Source organism: Erpetoichthys calabaricus, chromosome 1, assembly GCF_900747795.2.
Source record: "Erpetoichthys calabaricus chromosome 1, fErpCal1.3, whole genome shotgun sequence".
In the NCBI taxonomy this organism is placed as follows: domain Eukaryota; kingdom Metazoa; phylum Chordata; class Cladistia; order Polypteriformes; family Polypteridae; genus Erpetoichthys; species Erpetoichthys calabaricus.
The window spans coordinates 113908954-113933559 of NC_041394.2; the positions used below are offsets into that span (position 1 = coordinate 113908954).

The 24606-nt window shown below is 38.8% G+C and overlaps 1 protein-coding gene across 2 annotated transcripts in view; it reads left to right on the top strand.

Moving 5' to 3' along the window:
• Nucleotides 1-24606, top strand: part of LOC114654679 (protein mono-ADP-ribosyltransferase PARP12-like) — a 76321-nt gene that overhangs the window by 15312 nt on the left and 36403 nt on the right. For both annotated transcript variants that reach the window (XM_028805388.2, XM_028805380.2), the window contains exons 4-5: nt 433-483; nt 7255-7381. In XM_028805388.2, coding sequence (XP_028661221.1) covers nt 433-483; nt 7255-7381 — 178 coding nt within the window. The remainder of the gene's footprint in view (nt 1-432; nt 484-7254; nt 7382-24606) is intronic.

The window sequence follows — 24606 nt, forward strand, 5'->3', positions numbered from 1 at the left end:
TAGACTATGTCCTGATAGCGGTTCATACATTTTCTTAACCTTAATGTTTCAACTTTGTCTTCTTTGTATTTTAACAAATCTGCATCTTTACATGTACTAATTCTGAATTTATTAGTTTGCAAAATTTATACTTGCATTTTACATGAGAAGTTGTCACACTACTCTGCACCTACACTGTGATGAGCAATATACAAAAGTAAGCAGAATTTAATTTAATTAATGTCAGTACCGTTTCCATTGTGTTCACAATTAGAATCTGTTATGAGTCAGAATCTGTACTTAGAACTCTGGTCATGTGACCCTATGACAGTAGTAGGATATAATAATAGAATTGCATGTGCATGCATTGCAGTACACCTTGTGCTTTTCAAGTGAGTCGCTGCAACGACTGTTTGTTGACACAATGACTGGCTATAAACTTTTCCTCCACAGATAAAACTGAGATATGCATATTCTCTGTATGGAAAGACTGCAGGCGTGGACGTGAGTATTGCATTTTCTTCACAGTCTCAGCATTTCATCATTTGCTGTCTGTCATGTAATAGCTGAATTTTTTAAACCTTTTTCATATGGTGAAATCTGAAGCTGAAATTGGAAATGTTGAGTATGGGGACAAGTTGAAAAATACTTTATTCTGGACTTGCCAGGCCAAAAAGTCGAACTAAGTACTGGATGGTAATGCCATCTAATGCATACAAAACCAGAGTAATCATTAAAATACAGTATTATGATTGGCTGTTAGGCAACCCTGGTAAACAATGTGCAAACAGCTCCTCTAGATTAGGTTCAGTTGCCATCTCCTTGTATGTTCCACATTATGTAGATGTGTGAAGTTTACTCATCTACCTGTGTCCTGGTGGATTTTTTCTGGATACTATTTCTCCCTTATTTCAAACAGGTGCTTATTAGTTTAAGTGGTAATGCATTTGCCCAGTGTGCATTAATCAGTGAGAGTTAATGCATGTCTTGAAATAAACTGGAATCGTGTCCAGAACCAATAGTCCTGTATAGAATTGATTATGTGTTGCACTAAAAGCTGCCAAAATATGCTTCAGTTCCCAGTGATTATCTGTGTAGAATTTGCATGTTTTTCTGGGTCCTTGTGGGTTTTCCTGTATTCGCTCTGATTTTTTTTTCACATATTCCCAAAGATATGCATGGTAGGTAGATTAATCACTGTAAATTAGCTCTGTGTTGAGTAAGGTTGGGTGTGAGTGTGTGTCTGTGTGATTTGCGATGGCCTGGCACCCTGTTCAGGGCTGTTCCTGCATTGTGAATACATCTATACATATACAGTACATCCTAGGTTATAGTGTGTGAGCAAATGGGGATGCCTCATAGCCCTGGACTCCAAGTACAGTAAAAGGTTCAAATCAAGTGAATTTCGAATATATAAAAGTACCTTTCACAGGTTCTTTATTCCAGCACCCAAGTTATCACAATCTAATGATGAATCTAGTCCAGGCAAGCCGTGTCCTCTGCCTCGACTCCAACTCACGTTGGTGAGGTGGAGTGGTCTCTTTTATAACAGACCCGGGAGTACTTCAGTCCTGTCACACTGCACTTAGGAAGCACTTCTGGGTTAAGGCAGAAGCCTTACAAAGTTGGGATAGCCATTCCCTATAACCCCACAGGTCTGCCCCATGGAACTACAATTCCCAGTACACCCTGTGGGTGTGCATCTTGGTACACTGGCCTGGCAATGCTGCCATCCTCCACACCAGAGGTGCATGTAGACTTGGAAGGCTACTTCCCCATGTTCATTCACTACTCTAGCAACCCAGCACAACAAGGATCTTCTGCTGAATTCTCCTAAAATGCCAGTCCATTCATGCTGGCATGGTGTGTCCAGCTGCTGGTTGAAACAGGAAATGTCCTGCCCCCCGACTATCCGCCAGGCAAGGGAGTGGGGTCATCCAGCTTGGACACCAATCCATCCTAGCTGTCCACTACAAGTGCTTCATGCAGCAGTTTTGACTCTAAGCTCTATGAAACACGCAAGCTTGTCCTTTGTTACCCCTGGGGGGAGTGATGAAATGTGTGTTTAGTGGCACTCTCAAGTTTTGCTTCCACCACTGGCTTGCAATGGAATTCCCATGTTTTAATAGTGTTATAGACAGTGTAATATTTTGTGATGTCAAGGTGAGTATTTCTCAATTAAGTGTAAAGATTATGGAGATTTTGAAGATTTTCTTCTGTGGCATTTTCATCATTTGGGGCCATTTTCTATATTTATCTTGGACTACGTTTGTTGCTTTATTTCTGTTTGTTGGTTTGTGTGTTGTTACATCATCACATCACTGCATGTTATGAGTAAGTGAATTCACATGCGTGAATGTAATTGTGTGATATCACAATTTCTGTATATGAATCTATGGGATAGAACAAGAAAAAAGTAAAGGATAAGTTTGGTATTTTTCAAGTTGAAATCATTTCTTCTCAATCATGGTTTATACTGTATTAATTTGCCAAGTAAAATTGTGTTTAAAAGTGAAGCCAACCAGTCAGCCATTGTCCATCCCGCTATATCCTAACACAGGGTCACGGGGGTTTGCTGACGCCAATCCCAGCAAACACAGTGCGCAAGGCAGGAACAAACTCTTGGCAGGGTGCCAGCCCACTGCAGGGCACACACATACACACACACTCACACACCAAGCGCACACTAGGGAGAATTTAGGATCGCCAATGCACCTAACCTGCATGTCTTTGGACTGTGGGAGGAAACCGGAGTACCCGGAGGAAACACACGGGAAGAACATGCAAACTCCACGCAGGGAGGACCCGGGAATCGAACCCTGGTCTCCTTACTACATGGCAGCAACGCTACTACTGAGCCTAAAAGTGAGGTACTTTTTATAAATTTAAAAAATTCCTTGTATGTTCCAGCACTTTACAATGGGGTTAATGGATACACGAGTCCATAGGTGAGTGAAAAAGCTAGTTATGTTTTTGCATATCGATCCATGTCTTGATATTACATAAAATTGCAAAAAAAAGGTTTATCTGTCTCATGTTAAGAAAGAAAAAAGCACAAAGCAAAACATTATTGTGACATTTAGCTGTTTTAGATAGATAGATAGATAGATAGATAGTTTTACAAAGAATCTGTGCACTTTACTCTGCCACTAGTCTTTTTCCACAGCATCTTTCAGGTCCAGGGCCACAAATTCACCTCAGAAAGTCATTGTGAAGTGCTGGTATTGACAGTGAATGTTGATGCCCAGATGTGAATTACTGTGTGTGTTCTGCAGATAACTAGGCAACGATAACTGATTGCTTATATTCTTTCACTATATGGAAGCTTATTTCATTTTTTTAGTGACTGCTTCCACAAAGCAGTGATATGCTTTTCCGCCTCACTTCACTTACCCAGGGTCAGTGGCAAATCGTGTGCCATTCTTTCCCCCCAGCTCCTTGCTGGTGGATACACATTAGTAGCACAATCTTAGTTGCCATTTTTCTACCAAACATGGAAACTGTATTAGTAATCTGTCATGTGATATAGGGCTAATATAGCCTCCAAACAAAGTGATATTTTACAGGCTCAGCAAATGTTGTGTCTGTACATCACCCCCCTACCCTGTGGTGCTGCCACTGCTGCTTGCAGAGCTTCTTTTATGCTGACTTTGCCAGGTAGCAAAGAGTTGTTATTCCTGCCTTGCAGCACCAGAGACTACATGAGTTTCACTCATTCTTCTTGTGTATTTATGGTTTAATTGATATGAGTGTGTGTCAGTGAGTTTCAGTCTGTAGTACTAATTTCTTTTATTACCATATCCTCAGCAACAGCAACTCATCCAGCATTTAAAAAGTTGTTAATTTGGTTTGTTTAGCTTCAGTCTGCCTTTACATTGTTTTTATCAGGCATGTATAGAACACACCACAGAAAAGCTGACATTCAGTTGGCATGTCATTCGTCTATAGACCCATGTATCCATTAGTCCCATTGTAAGCTGCAAGAACAGAAAAGGAGTTTTTAAAATTTGAAAAAGGCTTACCACATATACTCGTGGATAAGTCGGGACTTGCTTTTACAGTATAATTTCTGGTATTTTATAATGTCGGTTGTATAAGTCGAATGCGGAAAACTCACACTATTGGTACAAGAGATTATGATATGCTAACACCCACCTGAGAGAGTAACCACGGAGCACACTGCCTGCCTTTTTTTTTCTATGTGGGTGCGGCAATGCGCTGTATCAGTGAGTGCTCCTAACCTCTCTGTCTCTCTATGTTGTGCCTAAGTGACCACACAGTAATATCCAAACTATTCCGAAACAACGTTTGGACTGATTTGTGTTTTTGGTATCTCACACCCGCATACACCTTTATCGTAAGAGCATCCCTTATCTACGATGGAGCGTTCAATCAGAAGAAAATATTAAGCTGGTTTTAAATTAAACTTCATTCAAGTAGCGAAAGAAATTGGTAACTGCGCTGCTGCAACAAAATTCAATGCGTCTGAGAGACTGATACGAGATTGGAGGAGGCAAGAAGATGTAAAAAAAAAATAAATAAATATCAAGTGTTGAATTTTTGAATGGGCATATAAGTCGGGGTCTGATTTTATGATCGATTTTTCAGATTTCAAGATCCGACTTATACATGAGTATATACGGTACATTTAGAACATAGTTTCATGTGGCAAGTAATATATACCATGGTTGTGAAGAAATCACTTGCAACTCTTCAACTTAAAGGATACATTTGGTATCTTTTAAGTTTTATTTTTGACGTAAAGAACTTGTTAGTGTTTGTTTCAAACTGTTACCTTTTATTTTGATCTTTTAGCATTGGAACTGAGACTCTCATCTTCAGTACCTTGCACTGAGGGAATATGTCTTGTTCCTGAATATCATCGATATTCCTATCTTGACCTATTGAGCCTGTAGTGTTTTCTACTCAGAATATTTTTCTGACTATTGGCTATAACATGTTGCCTGTCCTGTGAGGCTGTGACAGTTTTGTTCCTGTGCCATCCACCAAATTATTATATAGATATTCAGTTTAGTACAGCAAAAGGCAACCTTTTTCGAGTTGTGGCACACTAAGTCCAAAAATTTTCTTTCGCGGCGCACCTGAGGGACTGCCCATAAATAAAGTCGTGACGACACAATCTATGGACAATCGCCAATAAAAACAGTTAATTTTACAAGTTTGAAAGACATTTTATTAATAAAGGAATCAAAGGATAAATCTTAAATTTAATTAATGTGAACGCTGAGATTGTTTTTCAGCACATATGAGATTGATGCGAGGATCAATTTTCGAAAGACAGACGTGCATTTCCTTGTTGATCATTTGAAGTCTCTCGTGTTTCTTAGACTTCATTTACGTAAGTGTTGAAAAACCTTGCTCACAGAGATAAGAGCTTCCAAAAGTTCAAACACACTAGCAATTTTAAATATTTTACAAAAGTTTTCGCGGCGCCCCTACAAAATTCCATGGCGCACTGGCGCACCGGTTGCCCACAGTGGTCTAGTAGGAGGCACAGTTTGCCAATACATAATCAGTATGCAGCAGTCTTGTTTCTGTCCTCTCTTTATAGCTACATTATCTCATCTCCATCAAGTGGGGCAGCAGTTCTTGTCCCTGTTCTGAATAAGTTATCATAGTAAGTCAGTAAGTTGTTTATGAAGTAGTGATTTACTATTAGGCATTACCCTAAGCAAATGTGTTAGAGCAGGGGTCCCCAACCACCGGTCCGCGACCCACTACCGGGCCGCAGCCGTCTGACAGCCGGGCCGCGAGAGAACTGCCGGCAACGGAGACTCACTCAGACTTTTCAGAATGCTTGGCGGGCGGGGCTTTGCAACGGTGCAGAGAGAGGAGAGAGACCGAGGTGAGAGAGTATTACAACAAAGTATTGTTACGGTCCCGACAGTTTCCCCATATGACACGAGTCTATAGAAATTGCGTTACTATGAAGTACATTCAGCAGATGCTTTCATTACAACGAAGTGACCTTGAAATGCCCGAATGAATCATCCACAGAGCAGTTAGATCTGTGGTCGCAGCTCAGATGTGCACGTTTGCACAACGATCCCCAAACAGAAACATTGTAAAAAAAAATTCTTTCTTCGAACTTTCCTCGTACTGTTTTTTTTTTGCTGTTTTTGTTTTCTGTGGTTTTCAGTGATACCTTTTGCTTATTGCTTGTCAACATTTGAAAAACATCCATTGGAATTTAACTCATTGTCACCCTCCTATAGAAGCGGCAGACACGAAAAAAACGGTAACAGTGTTAATGTTTGTGATGTGCAATCTGTTGGAATGGCAAATGCAAAGCATATGTCTTTGTTATATGCAAAAAAAGAAGAAAAATCTCAGGTTGCAAACGTATGCGAACTGCTTAATAATAATAGAAATGTTATGTAAATTGTGTATAAAACTGCCCCCCCCCCACTGGTCCGTGGAAAAATTTGCATCTAATAAAGTGGTCCTTGCTGTCAAAAAGGTTGGGGACCACTGTGTTAGAGGATTAAAGTTAATTGTGGATGACATTTCCAGAATATAAAGCCCAGTGAAGCACATTACCTTGTTAATAGAAGGCAGGCATGGTCTGGCTTCCTGAGTGGGATGAATGGACCCTTGCCTGGCTGGAAGGCCCATATAATGAAAAGATTAGGGTGACTACTCATCAAGGTTGTATACTTCCTAAATGTACTAGATTGTGGCCTTCTTTTGTTGGGCTGCCCATGTGCATACCTGAGGGGCAACCTGGGATTTGTAGTGTCATTGGGCAGCCATGCAGGATGCTGTGGGTGCCACCAAAGGGAACTACTGAAAACAGGTACCTCTAATTGTGGAGACTTATGCCTGACCCTCCATGCAGTATTGTGATGCTGGAAGTGTTCCCAGGTCTGGCATAAAGGGATGTGGGAGGAGAGGATGGAGTCAGGACAGGTGGACAGAATTGTGCACTGTATTACTCTTGCCATCTTGATTAGTGTATTGTAGCTTTAGATCTAAAGGGTTATTGTTATGAAAGAAATGGGAAATGTGCAGAACACTCAGATAAGGACAATAAGTACAACTTCTTTAGATGAAATTGTCAAAATTTGGAAAGTTATGGTGATAAAATACTGTTACAAAATGGTTCGCCTTGAGTATTTTCAAGATCTAGCCTTGGTTTCTGTTTAGACGTGCTGAAAATATAAGAATTGATGAGTTACTGTATGTTTGGTTCAATTTCCTCCTCCAGACAAATCATTGTATTTATGTTAACTTGTAACATTTTTCTTTGTGCAGAAAATTGTTTCCAAGCACACTTCAGTATGCCTTACCAATGGCAGGTGCAGGATGGTTTGGAGTGGTCAGATCTTCCCGATAACGAAAACATTGAAAAGGAATTTTGCAATCCTGCAAATACATGCAGGTGAGCTAAACATTTTAATCTTTAAACAAACATTATTTACATTTTGCCAAAACAAACTAATTTCTTGAAAAGATAACATTTAACAAGGATTACCATACTGCTCCCATTCCATCCAAATGGAGTTTTCAAAACCACATTTTCAAACAAAATGGACCATCAGCTCCATATATCCCAAAGAACAGCAAAAGCATTATTTCCTGGTGTTATGATGTCCAGCCATGTCTAAAAAACCTTTGCAGCTTTGAAATATGTTTAACAATTTTGTTGATTGTCTGTTGTCTTTTTGTCACTGTTCTGATGACATGATTGAACTTGTGTTGCAGTTTTCATGTCTCAATGCTTTCCATCACTATATCTTTGTTGCACATATGTCAACTATAATGACATGTCAGACACCACGCTATTTGAGATTGAGTGGATACATCAGTTGTGCTACCCAAGCCTAAAAAGATGAAAAATAAAAAACCCTTTACAATCAATAAATACAGATCAAACTACTCCATTTGACTGTGATTTCTGGTTTTGACAAAGTACAAAAGATTGTCCCCTGCTTGTGTTTTGGTTACATTTTATAAGTATATGTGCTCAGACTCTCCTACCCAGGAATACAAAGAGACTAAACTGCTAATGATATGCTGCTTTTTGAAAATGGTTGCCTCATTGGTAACATATGGTAGTGAAGTTTTTGGAGCTGCTTCCCTACAGTTTTGGGGATTTTTTTCAGTCGCTGAACTTACTCGGGTTTCCTCCTACATCCCAAATATGTGCAGGGTGGCTCAACTGATATACTCTTTAGTTGTTCGGGAATATGTGAGTTATCTTTTTTGTCTCACATATCTTATTTACATTGTTACTGACTTGTTAAATCATCATGCATTTTAAATGTTGTTCTTGATTGCTTGCACTGTTACATAATAGATACACCTTTCCATGAACATGTGTAATGTTTAAATTTGACCCACTCAGAAAAAATGTAATCAGCCCTGCTGTACACACAGTCCATTTTCCCCATATAGATTCCTCTCATCATTTTGCTGTTTTAAAGGGCAGCTCTCAAACAGAACATTTCAAGAGAGTGGGTGGTCTGCACTTTTAAGTTGACAATGCAGCATCGCTATTTGTTCAAATCTTTATTATGTCTGAATTAGTTATATCATTTTTTTAAATTCATTCCTAAATAGAAGACAAGTCAAAAAAGAACTTGATGGTGCATATGAAGTACAGTAGAAAGCATTAATACATACCAAAAACATTTGTAATCCTTCTGCAAAGTAAAGCATGTAAACAATCTATTTTAAAAGCTTGAATTGGGAAAGGAAATATTTCTAATTTACATACACTGATGAAAGTACATCTCCATTTCATATACAATCTATTTACTTAGGGGTAAATGTATTTTAAAGCAATTTCATTGATCATAATGCAGAAATCCATGTCCTCCATGCCAGAAATGTGTCACATATATTTAATAGAACACAGCAAACATGTGCAGTGAATGTACTGGCTTTTTTCATATTGCTTGCTGTAAATTTTATTTTAAAACAAATGTGAATATTTGTGGATATTCTTGATTATACTCTGATTGATTATACCCTGTGGATATTCTTGATTTTCTTGCACTATTTTTCTACCTGGTGAAGCTAGGAGAAAGCTTTGTAAATGGGATATAGGCAAGACTAGCCTTAACCCTTTTCTTGTTAACAACTGTGTTTGTTACCACCAATTGATACATCCTGTACGATGAGACCTTTCTTTTGTGATTCCTAGACCAATTACACTACTACTGTTTCTAGCATTGTAAACTAACTATGTTACATTCTCCTTGGTAAAAGACACAAAGAACACAGATAAAGATTTTGGGTATCACCTTGGTAATTCCATATAATTTGACAGTTTGAAAAAGAGTAAACACGCAATTAGCTGCGGTGATGTCTTTCCAGACACAAGTCCAAACAGAACTCACGTAGGTAACTTGTTTATGACGGAAGATGGTAGGAAGCGGCAGGGGTCCAGGAAGATGAACACCATAGGTCAGGCATGTCAAACACGTGGTCCCCGGGCCGCATGCGGCCTGCAACAGAAATCTGTGTGGCCCGCATGACAGATCCTAGTTAGCACTAAACTTGTACAAAATGGTTACTATCATTTGTGATTGAATCATTCTGTATCTTCGGCGTTACTTATTGACTTTTCTTACTTCTGCCTTCTGACAAAAGCGCATTTTCCCATGGCATTACGGTACCGGAAACGTCATCTGCTAGTATAGCCACAAGCCTTGTCCAAATTTAATGAGCTGTGACGTCGCAACTGAAGTGCTAAGCTGCAGCAGCCTGGCAGCAGGGGCGGCCTTAGGCATGTACAAACTGTACACCTGCACAGGGCCGCCACACCAATATATATTGAATATAAAACAGAAAGAGAAAATAACAACACACAGCTGACGGCGATATGGCCGAAAAACATTGTGTTTCTTGTTAATTAGTACGCTGTATTTACTAATGTCACTCGAGTCGGAGCAGTAAGCATTGCACACCTTATGGGTAACTTAACTTATTTTTAATACACCATGCCCTACAGCAGGCATGTCAAAGTCACTACCATTGGTGGGCCGCTTTGACTGCCATACATGCGTCAGCGGGCCGCACTGTAACAAATACTATTATACAAAGTTACTGTAGCTTTCTTTCCAATACTGAAAACTTTAAAAAATGTAACACTTAAAAGTTTAACACTAGAATTACCAGAGCCTACGAAAAAACTCGTAAATCCGTCCCACCTTAAATCGCGTCTTAAATCCGTTTGCACCTCTCCGCCAGAGTCCTTTGTCATCTAAATGTGCTGATAAAGCTACTAGCAGCCAGCTATTCCATCCCCCCACCGACTTAGAATGAACTTCTCTCCTAGCTCAAGCCTTGCCTTGATTTGATTACCTGGGATTGAAGTGGAGTTTTACAGTGGAAATAATTCTAGCGTTATTTGGAATACACGCATTTCATGTGTGTTCCATTTCTATAGTAGGCTGTCCAAACACATTTTTAAAACAGAAACGTTTTTCATATTCTAATAGTAAATGACAAAATGTAGGCATAAACTATATAACGTATGAAGCCTGAAGTCCATATATCAAAGAAACACTTTCACAAAAGGTACAAATAAGAGAACACGTGCGCTTTCATTCAAAAAAAAAAAAAAAAAAAAAAAGCCGCGTTAGCATGCCACATTGACACACTTATTACAACTGCCGCGGTGGCGTAATGATATCAGTTCCTGACTGGGGATCAGAGGGTGGCGAGTTCGATCCCGCACGGCTCCACTTTGAGAAATTAACTGCTCTTATTCTTACAATTTTAGAATAACAATATAAATTTGATTTCAGTCTGTAACAGGCGGTGTAACTTATGATACTGGTAAAGGTTAGCTTTTTTTTTTTTTTTTTTTTTTTTAAATTCACTTTTCATTCTCGCAGTCACATTCAGAATCAATCCATACAACCCCATCTGACACAGCTGGTTTCACATAAATAAAAGTGCACTTTTATTCAAGACTATAACCGAAGAATAAAGAAAGCAAGTTACAGTTGGTGGTTGATACGACAGCTTGCGTGGTGCAATGTTAAGAACTGCTGATTTCCGATCCGTGCTATATAAAATCATCACATTCAAATATTAACAGTTCCCACTCACCCAAGGTCCGCCATTCCTACATTTACAACATGTGTATTTGTTGCAGTGTACACACCTCTCTGTGCTATGGTTCCTATTACAGTGAATGAGCACCTGACACTGTACTTTCTTCCCTGGGGGAAGCTGAGGTCTTAGAACGGAAGTTTGTTGACGCTGTATCATCTTTTCTTTTTCCATCGCCTTTTCCTGTAAGAAGCGACGACGAAGTTCCTCTGCAAGGTGAGCCATGAACACTCTTCTTTCCTCAGCGGACCCCGTGCATGCCTTATACAGTACGTGTGCGTTCATCGCTGCTAGGTCAAGGATGTTGTACAACACAGCAACCGGCCACCTGCGTGTTCCTGTGCGCACTGAACAAGCACGCGCCTTCTGGTCCATGATGTCAACGCCACGCTGGGGAAAAAAGAAAGACAAATACATGTGACATTTTGAAGAAATCATTTTATCACCAGAAGAGCACCAGAATACTTCGTCACACTAATATTTTTTTCATTAGCATACCTTCATGTGGTTGTAGTCTGTGACCGTGTTTGTTTTTGTTTTTTTTATCTTGCCCAATCTCCACATCATGGTGCATTGTGCTGAGAATGCAGACAGACTTCATCTTTTTGGGCACATACACTGTCAGCATGGCACTGGGAGATCTAAACACCAGCGTGGAGAATTGTTCGTGTACTGAACTGACTTTAGCTGCAGGTGGAAGTTCCCGTCGCACTTTATTCATGGTGCCAAGCAGAGTTGTATTGCGGTGCAGCAGTCTATTAGCCAGCGAAAGTGACGTGAAGAAGTTGTCTGTTGTTACGGTTCTGCCTTTCTCCAGAAATGGCTCCATAAGCTTTATGACCACAGACTCGGAAAGTCTTTCTCCCGTGGGACGACTGGGATCTTTTCCTAAATAAGGAGTGGCATTGCACATGTACTTTGTCTCCAAATCTGCCGCAATCCAAAAAGGCAGAACCGTAACAACAGACAACTTCTTCACGTCACTTTCGCTGGCTAATAGACTGCTGCACCGCAATACAACTCTGCTTGGCACCATGAATAAAGTGCGACGGGAACTTCCACCTGCAGCTAAAGTCAGTTCAGTACACAAACAATTCTCCACGCTGGTGTTTAGATCTCCCAGTGCCATGCTGACAGTGTATGTGCCCAAAAAGATGAAGTCTGTCTGCATTCTCAGCACAATGCACCATGATGTGGAGATTGGGCAAGATAAAAAAAAAAAAAACAAACACGGTCACAGACTACAACCACATGAAGGTATGCTAATGAAAAAAATATTAGTGTGACGAAGTATTCTGGTGCTCTTCTGGTGATAAAATGATTTCTTCAAAATGTCACATATATTTGTCTTTCTTTTTTCCCCAGCGTGGCGTTGACATCATGGACCAGAAGGCGTGTGCTTGTTCAGTGCGCACAGGAACACGCAGGTGGCCGGTTGCTGTGTTGTACAACATCCTTGACCTAGCAGCGATGAACGCACACGTACTGTATAAGGCATGCACGGGGTCCGCTGAGGAAAGAAGAGTGTTCATGGCTCACCTTGCAGAGGAACTTCGTCGTCGCTTCTTACAGGAAAAGGCGATGGAAAAAGAAAAGATGATACAGCGTCAACAAACTTCCGTTCTAAGACCTCAGCTTCCCCCAGGGAAGAAAGTACAGTGTCAGGTGTTCATTCACTGTAATAGGAACCATAGCACAGAGAGGTGTGTACACTGCAACAAGTACACATGTTGTAAATGTAGGAATGGCGGACCTTGGGTGAGTGGGAACTGTTAATATTTGAATGTGATGATTTTATATAGCACGGATCGGAAATCAGCAGTTCTTAACATTGCACCACGCAAGCTGTCGTATCAACCACCAACTGTAACTTGCTTTCTTTATTCTTCGGTTATAGTCTTGAATAAAAGTGCACTTTTATTTATGTGAAACCAGCTGTGTCAGATGGGGTTGTATGGATTGATTCTGAATGTGACTGCGAGAATGAAAAGTGAATTTAAAAAAAAAAAAAAAAAAAAAAAGCTAACCTTTACCAGTATCATAAGTTACACCGCCTGTTACAGACTGAAATCAAATTTATATTGTTATTCTAAAATTGTAAGAATAAGAGGAGTTAATTTCTCAAAGTGGAGCCGTGCGGGATCGAACTCGCCACCCTCTGATCCCCAGTCAGGAACTGATATCATTACGCCACCGCGGCAGTTGTAATAAGTGTGTCAATATGGCATGCTAACGCGGCTTTTTTTTTTTTTTTTTTTTTTGAATGAAAGCGCACGTGTTCTCTTATTTGTACCTTTTGTGAAAGTGTTTCTTTGATATATGGACTTCAGGCTTCATACGTTATATAGTTTATGCCTACATTTTGTCATTTACTATTAGAATATGAAAAACGTTTCTGTTTTAAAAATGTGTTTGGACAGCCTACTATAGAAATGGAACACACATGAAATGCGTGTATTCCAAATAACGCTAGAATTATTTCCACTGTAAAACTCCACTTCAATCCCAGGTAATCAAATCAAGGCAAGGCTTGAGCTAGGAGAGAAGTTCATTCTAAGTCGGTGGGGGGGATGGAATAGCTGGCTGCTAGTAGCTTTATCAGCACATTTAGATGACAAAGGACTCTGGCGGAGAGGTGCAAAAGGATTTAAGACGCGATTTAAGGTGGGACGGATTTACGAGTTTTTTCGTAGGCTCTGGTAATTCTAGTGTTAAAGAAAAGCAATTTATTTCCATACAATCTCTGTACAAAACCGTACAATTAGAGTCTTTGCCTCTTAGCTAGGTCCTTATATTATTATATTATATTCATTGCTTATAAAGGAGTCTTACAGTGTGAGATCTATTTCTTTTGTCCCGACACTTGGCATCGCTTGTTAGTAACCAGTTTGTCGATATCAGGCTTGAAATCTTGTGCAGCTGCAACTTTTATGAGGGATGAAAGGTGCTAGACGGTAAGTCTTGAGCGATGTGGGGTTTTGGTAGCTTTCATTAACAAAAACAATTCCTCATAAAGGTAAGTGCTTCCGAACGTAGACAGTACTCTCGATGCCAACTTACGGATCTGCACATACGAGGGTGGCAGGTAAGCATACAAGCCTGGCACACCAACTTCGTTGTATTTTGCCTTCAGAATAGAATCTGACTGCAGTTCAATCAATTCCATTTGGATATTCTCAGGCGCATTCTCAAAGTTGTAAGAGTATGGTAATGCAAACAGCGCAAAGTCCTGTTCGTGTGAACTGAAATTACGAAAACACTCACAGAATTCATTGCTCAGTAATTCAAGTTGGAAAACAAATCCTCCAAAAATCAAATTTTACTTTACTAAGTTTACTTTAAAGTTAATATTATAAAATAAGCCGATATGCGAAAAGCCCCCTGACCTGCACTAATTTTACAAACTCAAAATCACAAAAATTTGTTAATAAACAACTCACCAACTTCAGCTGTAGTCTGCACTAACTGTTTGTTACAATACTAGCACAAAATTACATAAAACTAGAGCAAAAAAATGTGAAAATATGCAAGCTATTACTACTCGTGATGGTCAGTTCTGCCCAGTGGCCAGTCTCAGCAGCCTAGCCAGTAGTGTAGCCTACCAGGGGCGGCTCTAGGCTTGTGGCGGCCCTGGGCAGAGAAAGAATCGGTGGCCCCTTCGCCCGCCAATGTCAATATGGTATCTTATGCATGGCAGATGGCCACGTCCGTTGCGGACACTGCATAGCCGCCTCGTGCTCATGACACGCTTCTATATGCGTGTGTCCGTAACTTGAAAACCAAGTGGCAACCCATGATATTCTCATTACGGCAGAACGTTATAATACTACATATAGCTTACTGCTCTGACTCAAGCGACATTAGTAAATACAGCGTACTAATTAACAAGAAACACAATGTTTTTCGGCCACATCGCCGTCAGCTGAGTGTCGCTATTTTCTCTTTCTGTTTTATATTCAATACTAGCAAAATACCCGCGCTTCGCAGCGGAGAAGTACTGTGTTAAAGAGGTTATGTAAACATATATATACATATATATACATATCTACATATACACACATATATATATATATATATATACATATATATATATATATATATATATATATATACATATATACACACATCCACACATCCACATATATACACATATCAACATATATATACACATACATATACACACATACATACACACACATATATACATATACACATACATACATACACATACATATATATACACACATACATACATACACACATATATATATATATACACATACAGACACATATATACATATTTACATATCTATATATATATATATATATATATATATATACATATCTACATATATATACACACATATATATATATATATATATATATATATATATATATATAGACATACATACATATATACATACATACATTCACACATATCTACATATATATATATATATATATATATATATATATATCTACATATATATCTATACTAATTAATAAAAGGCAAAGCCCTCACTGACTGACTGACTGATCACTAATTCTCCAACTTCCCGTGTAGGTGGAAGGCTGAAATTTGGCAGGCTCATTCCTTACAGCTTACTTACAAAAGTTAGGCAGGTTTCATTTCGAAATTCTACGTGTAATGGTCATAACTGGAACCTGTTTTTTGTCCATATACTCTAATGGAGGAGGCGGAGTCACGTATCGCGTCATCACACCTCCTACGTAATCACTTGAACTAAAAACAGGGAAGAGATTTACAGCACGAGTCAAACGCGGGAACGAAGGTAAATGACATTAATTTTTGAGTGTCTTTTAATACTGTGTAAGCATACATATTAAAACATGTGCAATTAAATGTGTGCATTTACAGGGTGATTTCTCAGGCTTAAAAGCTCGCCTTTTATTAAAAAGGTAAATGCTAACTGTTTTCATTCTGAAGGGCACAAACCACGTTGGATTTTGTAATGATAGTTGATTAGTAAGGTCTATTAAGGGATACTTACAGAATGATTAGTAATGCCTGTGAATGCCGATGCAAGTAGGAGAATGGGCGTGAACTAAAGAACGATTAGTAACTTGTACAGTAAATGTCTCTAAAGTCTGTCTATTAAAAAGTTATTATATCTTTCAATCCTGTGTATTGATTAAACTACGAACCTAACAAGATCACTACATGGTGTCAGAAGTGGCGGATTGGAAGAGGAATGTGAAGAAGAGGTTCAGCTTTTGAACGAGTCGCGTGTCTGTTAGTAACCCAAAAACGTGATCAGAAAGCGCTAAGACGTTCTAGCAAAAGAGAAAAAAAAATATGGAAGGATTATAGCCCCCACCAAATCTCCAGTTAAAGGGAAATGTAGCTGAAAATTGGAAAAGATTTAAACAGAGATTCGAGTTGTATCTTGCTATGATTGAAGCAGATAGGAAAAGTGAAAAAATGAAAGCGTCTATGCTTCTACATGTAATTGGTGAAGAGGCGCTAGAGGTGTATAACAATTTTCAGTTTGAAGAAGATGGAGACAATATGAAATTGAACAAAATAGTTGAAAAATTAACATATTGCAACCCAAAGCGCAATGTGACGTTTGAGCGGCACAAGTTTTTTTACATGTTTCCAGAAAAGTGGAGAAACAATAGACCAGTATGTGATGGAATTGCGTAAGGTAAATGGTAACTGTTTTCATTCTGAATGGCACAAACCACGTTGGATTTTGTAATGATAGTTGATTAGTAAGGTCTATTAGGGGATACTTACAGAATGATTAGTAATGCCTGTGAATGCCGATGCAAGTAGGAGAATGGGCGTGAACTAAAGAACGATTAGTAACTTGTACAGTAAATGTCTCTAAAGTCTGTCTATTAAAAAGTTATTATATCTTTCAATTCTGTGTGTTGATTAAACTACGAACCTAACAAGATCACTACATGGTGTCAGAAGTGGCGGATTGGAAGAGGAATGTGAAGAAGAGGTTAAGCTTTTGAACGAGTCGCGTGTCTGTGAGTAACCCGAAAAGGTGATGAGAAAGCGCTAAGACGTTCTAGCAAAAGAGGAAAAAAAATATGTTAGGATTACAGCCCCCACCAAATCTCCAGTTAAAGGGAAATGTAGCTGAAAATTGGAAAAGATTTAAACAGAGATTCGAGTTGTATCTTGCTATGATTGAAGCAGATAGGAAAAGTGAAAAAATGAAAGCGTCTATGCTTCTACATGTAATTGGTGAAGAGCCGCTAGAGGTGTATAACAATTTTCAGTTTGAAGAAGATGGAGACAATATGAAATTGAACAAAATAGTTGAAAAATTCGAAACGTATTGCAACCCAAAGCGCAATGTGACGTTTGAGCGGCACAAGTTTTTTTACATGTTTCCAGAAAAGCGGAGAAACAATAGACCAGTATGTGACGGAATTGCGTAATAGGAGCTGTTCTAAGAAGAAACCGTCAAGACATCAAAGGACGGATAACCTCTAATCAGAACACTAACACCAGCGAAACAAATATTAACGAGAAAACAAGTATAAATCAGGAAAGAACATCTCAACTGCAAACACAATTAACCAGAATATCAAAATGTCAAGTAAAACCACCAGAACGACTCATTGAGACATGTTGAGGATTAAAGGAACATTTTCAATTAAGAAATGCTGAATTCCTTTAACAGTTGTGCTTTTTATACATAGTTTGAATGCTGGATGTATGCCTGAAATGTTCTGGATAGTTCAGTTGTTTGAAGTGATCAAGAATTAAACGTGTGCATTTACGGAGTGATTTCTCAGGCTTAAAAGCTCGCTTTTTATTAAAAAGGTAAATGCTGTTTTCATTCTGAAGGGCACAAACCATGTTAGATTTCAGCCGTTAAACGCGCAAAAATGTCAGTACACCAGATAAATAAGCGCAACATATTATCAGTTGTATTGTATGCTTACAATACATATAGAAATGTGTTAATCGTTAACTAATAGTATCGGATGGTGTTTTTCGACTCGCGCCTTGATTTAAACGATTGCATGTCTTGGTGGGTTTGCATAGCTTATTGTCAATATCTTTACACCTCTTTTTAAGACTTATTGACTGAAACGGGCTTAATGAAAAAACTTAGGGCTTTGCTACAAGATACACCCTCCACAAGTTAAGGAAGTAAAAATAACAGGTTTATATTTCTGTTTTATTTAAACCTTTTAAGTTCGTATGCATACCCCATTTGGCTGTTTAAGTTTTTTTTTTTTTTCTTCAGTAATATTTAATCTCCTTAAAGAAAAACAACATATGCATTTTACTTTTTTTGTATCTCTTTAGTAATATTTTAGTGTAAAAGGATAACGAGTATTTAAACCTTTTATGTTACTTTATAAAGTTATTTTACACAATGTTGAAAAATTAATAAGAAAGCTACATATTTTGGCAGCTGCTGCTTTAATTTTCAATGAAATGAAAAAAGCTCTCCAAGAGAAAACCTCAATGAAGAAGAAACAGTTTGCACTATCTAAAAAGGAGAAACCCTCATTTATAAAGGTTTGCTGCAGATGACTTAACTGAAAATAAATGAATAGTTCCTATGTGTATAATACATATTTATCTATTTGACTTATGCCTTTATTCCAGCAACTTGCAACATCTGAGGTACAATTTGTTACATTACTTTGGTTTTTTGCAGCACAGGCAGGTGAAGTGACTTCCTCAGGGTCACACAGTGGTGTCAGTACCAGGATTTGAACTGACAAGCTCCGGGTTTGCTTAAATATTACTGAAGAATGAAAAAAAACGAAAACGGGCAAATGGGGCTATGCATACAAATGTCCATCCATCCATTATCCAACCCGCTATATCCTAAATACAGGAGCCAATCCCTGCCAACACAGGGCACAAGGCAGGAAACAAACCCCGGGCAAGGTGCCAGCCCACCGCAGGGCGCACACACCCACACACACCCACACACCAGAGACAATTTAGAATCGCCAATGCACCTAACCTGCATGTGTTTGGACTGTGGGAGGAAACCAAAGATATGTGTATATGTAGATATGTATATATGTATATGTATATATATGTTTACATAACCTCTTTAACATACTACTTCTCCGCTGCGAAGCGCGGGTATTTTGCTATATATATATATATATATATATATATATATATATATCTACATATATATATATATATATATATATATATATATATATATATATATATATATATATATATATATAAATATATATAGCCAAATCCCCGCATATATATATATATATACACATACAGACACATATATATACATATTTACATATCTACATATATATATCTACATATATATACACATATATATATCTACATATATATACACATACACATATATATATATATATATAGACATACATATATACATACATCCCCACGCTTCGCAGCGGCGAAGTACTGCTTTTAAATTTTTATTTAGAAGAAAAGAAAACCTTTTTAAATTGAGGGAAAATATACCAATAATAATTTGTTAAGGATCTGTTTTTTTGTGAAGCTGCCTTTACACAGCCTCTCCGCTGTTTCATAAACGAACACCATATAAGGCCGTCCTTTCTCCTTGCTTAGCGGTTCTGTATTGTTTTATTGTTCGTTTATTACGATTGTTATAGTTATTGTGTAGCTATTTGAGACTCACTTTTCTGTTCAGGTACCCATTTCCTTTATGTAGTCCGCGGATTCTCCGCTATTTTTTGTTCGTTCATTACGATTATAGTTATTTATTGATTCCCTTCTTTAGCTGACTGCCTGCTCATATAAGGCGCTCTGCTGTTTTTTTGTGAAGCAGACTTTACACAGCTTCTCCGCTGTTTTATAAACGAACGCCATATAAGGCCATCCTTTTCCCTTGCTTTGCCAAGGAAGCAGCCTTTTTATTTAATCCACGGGTTCTCCGCTGTTTTATTGTTCGTTTATCACGATTGTTATAGTTCTCTTTGTATACCACGTTGTTAGTTCAGCACTCCGGTTGTAATATGACCAAGCTGTGCAAGCTTACTTTTGAGAATGCAACGTCTAGTTGTACAGGAGAAAAGCAATCTTGCCTCAAATCAGTGGCAACCTTTTGTAGGTCTATAACTTAATTTAAACTTTAGGTTAACACAGTGCTTTATTTCCAAAGTACCTGCACTCATGAATATGTCTGTATGCGTCAGTCGCTTCATATTGTTTTCCTACATTATCAATTGCGTAATGTGTTTTTTGAACAGGTTTGATTCATCGAAGTGATCACTCGTGCTGCGTTCAGTCAGTTCACGTGAGCCGCCCTCTTGTGTGATGTTGCGATGTCCACGGCTTTATTTAATGTTAGCTAAGACCTGGCACTTAAAAGTTTCTCGCTACAGCAATTTTAACTCCGTTACAAAGTGATCCAAAGTCTCGTTTATACCTCGTGTCTTCTCATTAAACTTGTGTGTCGCGAATATGGTATTGCAAACGGCAGCGGGAGCGTTTGTATAAACTTAATTTAAACTTACGGTTTACACCGTGCTTTGTTTCCGCAGTACCTGCACTTATGAATATGCTTGTATGCGTCACTCGCTCGCTTCTTATTGTTTCGCTGCCTTCTCAATTGTGTAATGAATGTTTTCTTCAGCGCTCTTTGGGGCTCTTCCTTGTTTTGTACGTACTGCGTTCACAGTCAGTTCACGTGATTACGTGGGAGGCGTGATGACGCGATACACAACTCCGCCTCCCACGGCCATCGAGCTGCAGTCTATTACAGTATATGGACAAAAAAGAGGTTCCAGTTATGACTATTACGCGTAGAATTTCGAAATGAAACCTGCCTAACTTTTGTAAGTAAGCTGTAAGGAATGAGCCTGCCAAATTTCAGCCTTCCACCTACACGGGAAGTTGGAGAATTAGTAGTGAGTGAGTCAGTTAGGGCTTTGCCTTTTATTAGTATAGATATATTGGCGTGGCGGCCCTGTGCAGGTGCACAGTTTGCACATGCCTAAGGCCGCCCCTGCTGCCAGGCTGCTGCAGCCTAGCACTTCAGTTGCGACGTCGCAGCTCATTAAATTTGGACAACGCTCGTGGCTATACTAGCAGATGATGTTTCCAGTACCGTAATGCCATGGGAAAATGCGCTTTTGTCAGAAGGCAGAAGTAAGAAAAGTCAATAAGTATTGCCGAAGATGCAGAATGATTCAATCACAAACAATAGTAATCATTTTGTACAAGTTTAGTGCTAATTAGGATCTGTCATGCGGGCTGCACAGATTTCTGTTGCCGGCCGTGTGTTTGACATGCCTGCCCTACAGTATATCCAAACATACTATTTAGAATTTGAATTCCTTCCATATAGTATCTTGCTGCTGGTAGTCATGTCTTTCTCAAAAGTTGTACTTTCTAGCTTCATGCATCCAGTCTGAAATTATACCGAGTATTTTTTAAATTTTGTCTTGGTTTGTTTATTTTACAGACTTAAGGATATATGCTAAACCACCAACTGTAGGTTTGTTTCATCAGTGGTGCCATAATTTATGTAAATTCATAAAAAGTGGCCCCATCAGTGACACTGTGGGACTCTACCTCACCTACTTCAGAAAAAGTTTGTGAGACATCACAAGACATTAAGGCAATGAGTTGAAAACCACAGTTAGATTTCTTTTAAAATCTCAGAAAAATGTATGATGTTTTCAGAAACAACATGGCTACACTATTTTAAAATATGTGTGCAACCTTAAGATCAATCAACCTTTGTCCACCATACTCCTTTTACAATTGTTTAAGTGCAGTTTGAATGCTGCATTTCTCCCAAAAAATGTATATGAGGTCAACTGGCAACTTTATATTAGTCAGATAGGAAGGAACATTTGTGTTTACAAGAGTATGTGTGTACTGGCGGTGATGCAGTGAACTGGCATCTGCCCTAGAGTTAATTCTCACCATGTGTCAGGTGCTGGCAAGATAGAGTTTTAATTTCCGTTTCCCCCCCAAAAAATTATGGGATTCTACTATGGAGGGATGCAGTAGGCAACTTAGGGTTGCTGGCAGCATTGAATATACATGAAAACTTAATATCTTTTTATTTACTGGATAAACATTAAGAGATTTATAAAATTTAGTGGGATTATTGGATCAGAGAGCCCGTAACTGGAAAAGTGCAAGCATTAACACAGACTAGACGTTACTCTTTTTCATAAAGTGGATAAAGTGTAATTCTAGTGGAGCTGCATTGGGGTGTTCTTATTTGCGACTATTTCCTGTAGGGGGCGATAGCTCCCTAGTTAGAATAAGTTCTTTTGTAATTGCAGCGTTTTAAGTAACCGAAAACTATATAGATATAATATTAAAAGGCGATATCTCTCCCATAGTGATATGGCGGTAAGAAATCACATAAGAGAAAATACCTTAGCTTTCTTTAATGACGATTTACGCGGCATTACAGATGGAGGAAGCCGAATGACAATACTTTATCAAGGTGGGATCTCGATGTATACAGTCTGCCATTTTTTGTCGCTGTGCTGGAAGGGTTTTCAGGACGGATGACGTAATCTTCCATCAGTCCATCGGCTTCGAAGAATTGGCTGCTGTCCAAGTGTTTTATACTGTTTTCTCCACGTGCAGGCCCTTACTTAGGTTCCAAACAAGGCAAGGAGAGGATTCAATTTCATGTCTAACATACAGAAATAGTACAGTGCCCATTTTCGTAGTTATACCTTTCTCTCTTCAAATGCTTACCTAGTAGTTCTAAATGCTAAGAGCCCCTGTGTGCTAACTTTGGCCTGGCCTGTACATGTGAGTGGATTTATAAAATAATTTTTGTACAGAGCACAGTGACATTAAACTTATTATTCTGATTACATTGACTTTCTATGTACAAAGTAAAAGGACAGCATCTATAAAGTGCTATATAGAGGGAGTAACATGCAAAAAGGAATGTAGCACATGAATCTGGAGGAGAAGATAGTTATAGTATAGCTGACAGTGCTGTGTACCATTATTACCATAGGAAAACACAGATATGAGCATGTTGAACCAAAAGTGGTATTAAGTGATTGTACGGTAGTGGCCAGAAATTTTGGCTATGACACAAATGTTGTGTTTTGCAAAGTGTGTAGCTTCAGTTTTTGTGGTGGCAATTCACATTGTTTTTATATTTATTGTGCAGAATGATCAGATGTGTATTCATTCATTGCAAAGAGCTTTATTTGCATAAAAAGTTAACTTTATCACAAAAACCCATTCTCACTTATTTTGGCCCTGAAATAAAATAATCAGCTAAAAATATCCAGCAAGTGCCAGGACCGCCTCCTCCTGAGGAGTCAGCTACAGAATTGTGTTGCCACCAGTGCAGAGCTTGCTCAGTATTAGTAGCAGGTGGGTGTGTGAGAGCATCTGCATGCACAGTGAGGCGAAGACCTTTGGACAATGGCCTTGTGTCAAGAAGGGCAGCGAAGAAGCCACTTCTTTCCAAGAAAAGCATCAAGGACAGACCAAAATTCTGCAGGAAGTACAAGGATTGGACAGCCAAAGACTGGTACAAAGTTATTTTTTCAGCTGAATCCTCCATCCGACTGCCCACAAATTGTGATCTACTCCAAGCACTAAAAAGGTAAGAATGGATCACCATCGGTTAGGATTTGGCCCATGAGCTGATGAACCAGCGTGCCAGAGTGAATTGCAGAAGTTATGAAGAAGGGTCAACACTGTAAATATTGATTATTTGCATACATTTAATGAATTTGCCAATAAAAGCCTCTGAAACTTATAAAATGTTTATAATTGTTCTTTAGTATACAGTAATCCCTCCTCCATCGCGGGGGTTGTGTTCCAGAGCCACCCGCGAAATAAGAAAATCCGCGAAGTAGAAACCATATGTTTATATGGTTATTATTATATTGTCATGCTTGGGTCACAGATTTGCGCAGAAACACAGGAGGTTGTAGAGAGACAGGAACGTTATTCAAACACTGCAAACAAACATTTGTCTCTTTTTCAAAAGTTTAAACTGTGCTCCATGACAAGACAGAGATGACAGTTCTGTCTCACAATTAAAAGAATGCAAACATATCTTCCTCCTCAAAGGAGTGCGTGTCAGGAGCACAGAATGTCACATAGATAGAGAAAACAATCTCTAGCAAACAAATCAATAGGGCTGTTTGGCTTTTAAGTATGCGAAGCACCGCGGCACAAAGCTGTTGAAGGCGGCAGCTCACACCCCCTCCGTCAGGAGCAGGGAGAGAGAGAGAGAGACAGAGTTTGTTTTTCAGTCAAAAATCAATACGTGCCCTTCGAGCTTTTAAGTATGCGAAGCACTGTGCAGTATGTCGTTTCAGGAAGCAGCTGCACAAAAGATAGCAACATGAAGATAATCTTTCAGCATTTTTAGACGAGCGTCCGTATCGTCTAGGTGTGCGAACAATCCCCATACGTCAGGATCACAGATAGTCAGCGCAAGAGAGAGAGAAAAGTAAGCAATCTAGCTTCTCAGCCATCTGCCAATAGCGTCCCTTGTATGAAATCAACTGGGCAAACCAACTGAGGAAGCATGTACCAGAAATTAAAAGACCCATTG